Source organism: Mesitornis unicolor, unplaced genomic scaffold, assembly GCF_000695765.1.
Source record: "Mesitornis unicolor isolate BGI_N332 unplaced genomic scaffold, ASM69576v1 C13641221, whole genome shotgun sequence".
In the NCBI taxonomy this organism is placed as follows: Eukaryota; Metazoa; Chordata; class Aves; order Mesitornithiformes; family Mesitornithidae; genus Mesitornis; species Mesitornis unicolor.
Genome location: NW_010223361.1, coordinates 1 through 7,210, shown reverse-complemented (window position 1 = coordinate 7,210; position 7,210 = coordinate 1). Strand labels below are relative to the sequence as shown.

The 7,210-nt window shown below is 39.9% G+C and overlaps 1 protein-coding gene across 1 annotated transcript; it reads right to left on the bottom strand.

Annotated features, from left to right (window-relative positions):
* Positions 1-346: 346 nt before the first annotated feature.
* On the bottom strand, positions 347-4,925 carry LOC104547556 (baculoviral IAP repeat-containing protein 6-like; the record flags this gene model as incomplete). The annotated part of the gene is made up of 4 exons (XM_010193305.1): positions 4,894-4,925; positions 2,463-2,608; positions 1,758-1,868; positions 347-564 (listed from the first exon to the last, which is right to left on the bottom strand). Coding segments are annotated over exons 1-4 (507 nt in total), but the record flags the coding sequence as incomplete, so codon positions are not given.
* Positions 4,926-7,210: the final 2,285 nt, after the last annotated feature.

Below are 7,210 nucleotides of genomic sequence, written 5' to 3'. Positions count from 1 at the left end.
TTCTGTGATTCTGTGACTTCAATGGTCGCATGCCAAGACACGCTTTGACCATAATGGCATAACAAAATTCAGCTTTTCCCTTCAGAACGGCTGAACAGTGAGCCTTGGTCTGTGAAGTCTCCTTGGCCAACAGAGCACTCCTAGGGCAGAGGGACTCTCCCTGTCCCTGTCCTCTGTCAAGTTACCGAGAAATCAGGATCTCCAATACTACTGCTTATGTTCAAGTTTGGACAGGAATTAAAGTATACGTGAAATATGTCTGTTTTTTATTAAGATTTAGGGCACCTTCTTAAATGCTTATATGCCAAGCTGAAAGAGGGAAATAAAAATAGCTTTGCTTCTTTACCTTCATAATGTCAAGCCGTTCCTCATCACAACGTACAAAAACGCTGGATGAAGATGAGAGAGGCAGCGACGTTGAAAGAGTCACAGCTTCTTGAGCAAGACGTCGGGCTCTGGCAGCGCTGTTGGCGTCACTTGCATTTTTTACCTGAGACATGTAGTGGTAATTTACTTTAAAAACCAATTTTCCATCATCATCTTCAGAAACCATTTCAAATGTATCTAGAAGAGAGGAAAATTTTAATGCGTCAGAAAAACAGTGAAGTTAATCATGGATTAGCCTTGGATAAAGATCCTGAGTATTAAAATCAGGAAAGTTTAATTTGCATTATACTAATGCAACAAACACGTATTTTGTGAATTAACCGTAATCACAGAAAACAAAGCTTTAACAGCCCTGGGTCAAATTAATTTCTGCAACAAATTTACAAGCTTTCATGTGCAACTTGTCAAACATCCACCCTTTCTGATTTGGAAAGCTACCAGCTACTGCAGACCAGGAATATAATGGTACTTGTGAGCAGATAATAATGCTAAATAAGGGGATCTGTGTGAAGCAGAGTGCCAGCAGCATTTACTTGTGCGGTGGTTGCAATGCTGTAAAGAATCACAATAAGTTACAATGAAGCTAATTTTCTTTAGTCGCTTACTACGTAAAATCTGCAGCACAGCTGCCAGGGTGAAAAGGTACCAGTGCAAACTTTCCTACCTCCTGCTCTTGGCATGCACTCCACAAATATTTGTGAGGAAAATCCCTTACAAATACAACAGCAAAGAAATGTGATCACAGATGCTGTCAAGGCAACTCAAAAAATACTCACAGAATATATTTTCAGAATAATTTTATAGCTCTTTTTGGATGAGATACTATTTGTTTTTTTATGATTTTATTTGTAAAAAACATTCCTTTTATAGCCAAAATAAGCAAAAATTCACACCACATTTTCCAAATGCAACACACTGCACTCCATGAAAGGACACAATGAACTTTACTACAGTTTCATTTTAAAAACCACATTTTGATCTGTATTCTATTCCATTTAAAAATAAAAGCTACATTAAGAAACATGTAAGTACAATTATGTGAGTTTTAAAAAAATCCAACACTTCAAGATAATGTGAGGACTGAAAGACTCACAAATCATTACTGGAATGAAAATATGAACACCGTCACTGAATTCATCTGATCCCTTGAATTAATCTAGTGTAAGCTTAAAACATTTCTTATTAGTTCAAAGAGTGCATTATTTGGTAACCAGAAAACACAGACTTACATAATTTTCCATATGTGAAAAGCATCGGTGATCAAATATGCAAAAAAGCTGGCAACTTTCTAAAATAATTAGGGGTTCAGCGCAACAGACAGCGTATTTCTTATCTGCTTTCTGAGACGGAAATATTCACACTTCACCTACCAAACTGGAGTTTTTTCATAACAGCCACATACTTTTCTTCAAGAGACCGTAAAACAGACAAAGGCTTGGGCTTCACAGCAGCCTTTTTGGAGTATTCAGCCATCTTCTTCTCTGTTATACAAAATGTGATGATTATTTGTAGTTAACCATGTAATTCAGAGACAAATACAGCAAGCATTTGGGGCTTATTTAACTTGAAATGACATTTTATTGTGACATTGTTTGCAGAGAATTCTGAAAACTGGGGATCACTTGCAATATACAGATCTGGTTTTCTCACCATTATAGATTTCATTACCTGAACAGCTTGAATTAAATAAAGATTGTTAGCTCAGCTCAGATACAATTCATGACTACTGCTGCTATGAATATTCTTTTATTGTTTCTTCCTACTTCACATTTAAAAAATCAGAAGTGTGATGTACCCTTGTGTGGATGGACATTCACACACACGTCCTTGACGCATTCTCCAAAATCGGGACCGTAATTGAGCAGAAGTCATGAGATGTCCTCTCACTTCCTTGCTTCCCGATCGAAACATTTCAGGCTACCACAAGCTTCCAACTGCCTTTGAAAACGTAGTCAGTGGCTAGGGGCAGGAGGGAAGTCCTTTTTCTTGCTTTTAAGCTAATTCATAAGTTATCTGTTCATGAATGTATTACAAATAAACACTATACATTATTTAGAAAAGTATTTCTAGTTTACCTTGGTTTGCTTGGCGCAAACTGGTGGTAGCAGAATAAACTATCTCTGCAGTCTTTTGGATGTCTGGGACCAAAAGCGTCAGTCCCTCTGGTTCTTGATCAGAAGTATCTGGTTTTACTCCTGCTTTAACTTTGTCTTTTTTAGACCTGGATTTGGCAAAGAAATGGATAAAGCATGAGGGAGCATTTTTCAACCCATCACACACTACTCAGCACATTAGGCAAAAAGGGAAATCAGGGAAAAAAACACCAAAGACTAAAGATCAAGATTAGAACAAGTCTGCTGAAAGGTAACGTCACTGTGGAGCTCCAGGGTTGATCACTGGAGGCAGTGGTCGGCTATGATGAAACCGACCACGCAATCTTGGTCTGAAACACACTCAGTATGAAGAGTGAAAATCCGAACACAAAGCCAGTGATGCCAGTACCCCAGTTTCTGTTTCAACCATTTACTATTTCTGATTGTTAGGCCCGCATGCTGCCCTTATGTTTGCACATTTTCAAACAATATTAGAAGAGCTACCAAATCCGCATAGGGAAGATCACGTCACGAGTGTGCACTTCACTCACCCATGTAGATCCCACTGCAGAATCAAGTACTAAATGGGTGGTACAGAACTCTTTCCTATTGCACAATGCAATTCTTTACAACACATTAATGGTACAACACTAGGAAACCTGCAAAACTTAAGACATTTTAATGCTTACAGCCCCCAAATTATTTTACTGTGACTTCTGTATTTTTTTGTTTTAATAGCACGTGTTCATTTTAAGATCCAAACAAGTTCAACAGCCAAGAAGCACTGGTTTTCTCTCTCCCACTACCAGCCCTAGAAGCAAAACAGAAAACTACCTACACAAGTAAAAATCAGCAGTCTAATGCTCTGATGTCCCAAACACAGTTTAGCAACTCCCAAATACTGTCTCCTTTCTGTATTTTAATCTCGATTGAAATAATGCATAAAGAATGAGTCTCTAAAGGATTCATTAATTACAGTAATACTGAAAGCCTTTGTACTGTACCTAATCAAATGAGAGTATCCCTAGAGTGCATTAATAACAAAACTCATTACTGCAGCATGGTCTATCTTCCCTGTTCCAGATTTAACCCAAAAGGCCATGAGCTCGCTGTTGACTTCAGGCAATCTTGAGCTTTCAGGTGCTCCAACTTGGGAGGAAAGCGTCGGAGCCACACAGTGGCGTTCAGCATTGGAAGAACAAGGTAAGGCAAAGAAGCAGCAGCTGCCTCTCCCCCGTTCATACTTTCAAAAAATGTCATCACTGTCTTTTTCCTTGTGGAAATCTAAGCCAGTATTTTTAAAATAACCTAAAAATGTATATTTAAGCCCACCAAACCTCAGTGATACCTGTTTGAACATCACAGACATGGCAGCAGCACCAATCCAAGAAAGGTGTACAGATTCAGAACTGCTTGCTGTTGCTGTAGGATCCTTAAGCTATTTGCTACAAAACCCTTGGTGAAATGTTGACTACAATGAAGCGTCAATGGGTTTATCCAAGAGAGATGCATGAAAAGCAATGAAAAGGTGATTGGTGAAGATACTGAAAGTGACGTTAATTCTTACAACTTCATTGTCAAGACTTATCTTGCAAGGGCTTTTTCCTTCCACATGGCTTTACAATTTAGACGACCAGTCTTTTCCTCCTACTTGGTCTTAGAGTAAAGCAGAAATTAAGGTGTTAGCCTCATTAGATAAAAGACTTAACTATGTGCCAAAAACCTCCTACAGATCTACTAGAACTATTTAGTTGAAGCAGCAGGAAAAGGAGACATCTACTCAAATGCAAATTATTAGTAGCAGTAATCAAATTTCCACTCGTTCCCCCTAAACACTTCAGCTCTTTTGAACCATCTTGAGAGAACGTTTTCCTCATGTCCCTTTTCCTGCTAATACAACTATTCTGTCCACTGCAATCCTGAGCAAAATAGAGGACACCCCTCTCCTCAGAGTACACCTTTTAAACCAAGCATTGGCAGAACAGCTCCTCCCTGGCACCCCCAGGTGCCTGGACCTTGTATGCTGGTCTGTACTACCCGTCTGCCTAACTTCTCCATCAGGCCAGAACTCAGACTGCATAAAAGTGGTTTGGGAAGCAAAGTGCAGGAGTGACTATACCTGGGATGCCAAAAGAAACCAGGTCTCAGATTTGACCTCAATTCTGCTTAATCAGGGATTTCAGTCAGTTTTGTAGGGAGTGTGAACCAGCTGGCATCACAAACTCCTCAAGACCTGCTGCCTTACCAACATGTAGTTTCCTCACACAAATCACGCTTGTATATTCTAAAGGTTAGAGGGTAAAGAGAATTCTCTTCTTTCTTTTGGGGAAAAACCCAACTGACACTGCTATAACTTGAAAGACTCCTATAAATTATGACCTTCCCTTTTTCCTCTCTCATTTTGCCTTCCTACCTGTGATTCAGATTTTTTGCTAAGGATACCATCTTAGCGCAATCAATCCTGCACAGTTCATAAGATGTCACTACATGACCATCCCTACATATTTAGTGTTATATGCAATTAGTTGGAGATACTTAACAATACTTTACAGCTTGTCAGTTTATTTACAATCAACACATGGCAGATCCCCTAGACTCTAAGTGGGGAAATCTGTCAAAGGTTCCTCACTGGTATCTATTTTCACAGACTGTAATTTGTAAAGTGCACACAGTTTTGTCATCTCCAGCCATTTGAGACAGAACTGAATTTCATTGCAGACGTGAGCTATTACACTCGATTTTGTGTTTCTTTTACCTTAGAAAACCACAGAAGCCTTTTCTAAAATTATACCCTCACAACATGGTTTATCACGACTATTAAATGCAATTTAAAGAAAATTAGATTAAGTACACCATAAGATTAAAATCCCACAAGAAACAGCTCCAGAACTGCAGATGGAAGTGTGCAGCTGGTCCATACACCCATCTCCTTGACAACACCACACCCTGGTCTGGAAAATCTACAAGTCCACATAGTTTCCTAGGGCTATACAGTTATAAAAGGGGAGAGACACAAATGTAATTCAAAGCCCTGTGAAAATGTTGAATGGGTTTTATGTAACTGGTGCCCAGATGAACCTTGGAGAAGTGAAGGTCAAAGACGGCTGTGGCCTGTGCGAGCCCGCCATGGCCCATGGGCTGCTGAGTGGATCCTAAGGCAGAAATACTCCAACAGGTCTGTGAGATCTTGGAGGTGGGAAGCAGCACTTTCAGGGCACTGCAAAGGATGAAATTACAGCAATACCAAAGATGATTTTTTTAGGCCCCAAACCCTTTTCTTAGTGTAATCTAAACCAAGTGGTATTGCTATGTTTGCACATGACAAAGCAGCCTGGTGACCATTCCACCATTTGTGAGCATGCATGACAGGGACAACCCAAATTATCAGCTGAGAAAATGTCATCCTCCCTTCTTGCTGTCACCTCCACTTCTGTACTGCTGCTGCACTCCTGCCTGGACTCGGGCCTGCAGCAAACCCTCTCCAAGCTGTGTGCGATACACAGGCGCTTCAGAGGGAAAAGCAGAGTCCCAGCTTCAGAGAGAGAGTTGCTGGGAATGACAAGGCTCTCCCAAAAAATACAGGAAGGAGGAGATGAAAAATTGAAGTGATAAATCCAGTAAGATCCTTTGCTGCACTCCAGCAGTCTGCATATAACGTTACGTATGCAGGTAAGCTTACTGTGTTATCAAACTCCTGATGCCTAACTAGATGTTTTTCAACAGTATTCCACAGAAACACAAGAACCAGTAATACTCATAAATAATAAACTAAGGTCAAATATATAACCGTATGAATATTCTGCTGTACATTTTCCCTATTTTTAGAAAACATTTAAATGTCTGTGTTATACTGTACATTTCTTTCCACCAAGATTCTGTGTGTGAAGCAAAATTTAATGCAGTTGTTTAATACAGACCAAACCTTTATCTGAATGTTACCATTTTCAGAGTGGAGGAGTAGCCAAATGTTTAATTTAGACCTAGAAACTTCTCCAAACAGTTTTTCAATCATTGAAGAAAAAGCAGACAAAATCATGTCAACTCATATTTAAAGGGATGACAGTCACTAATATATTTGCTAGAAGAGACAGCAGTGAACATGCTAATATTTTAAGCCATTAATTTAGCTTGTGCTAGAAGATGACAGCCTTCTCTTCACGCTGTGCTAAATGAATAATGAATGATACGCTCCCAAGGCAACTTTAATTTTTAAAGCCAATACTAATACTTACTCACTCATGCCTGATGCATAGAGGTTAACGTGATGATACGGAGTGATACCTTCATCAAAGTATTTGCAAAATAAAGCCTGTGAACCATTCAGCCCCTCTGTACAACAGAGATGGTGCTTACAGCAGAATTCTGCTCAGTTTTATCCTGATGCTTGCTGTGTCGGGATAAAACTGCCACAGATTTGCAGCTGTGTTATCTCTCAGCCCTCATGGTCCCCACCTTCTGCAGATTCCCATAAGTACCAAGGAGAAGTTCGTTCCTTCCAGTAATTCACAGATCCTTAAACCAATCTCCTGAAATCAGGCAAAGCAAGCAAGGGGCTGTGCCTTTGCAAATAAACACTGGTGACAGCTTGTAACTCCTCCAAGATGGCTACACACGCTCCTCCTTGAGGCTTTGAGCACTGCATTCACAGACACTAAGCTGAAGCATCTCAAACAAATGTGCCACTGCCACTCAGGTGTCAAGCTGCAGGCTGTGCCCTGCTCTTAGCCGAT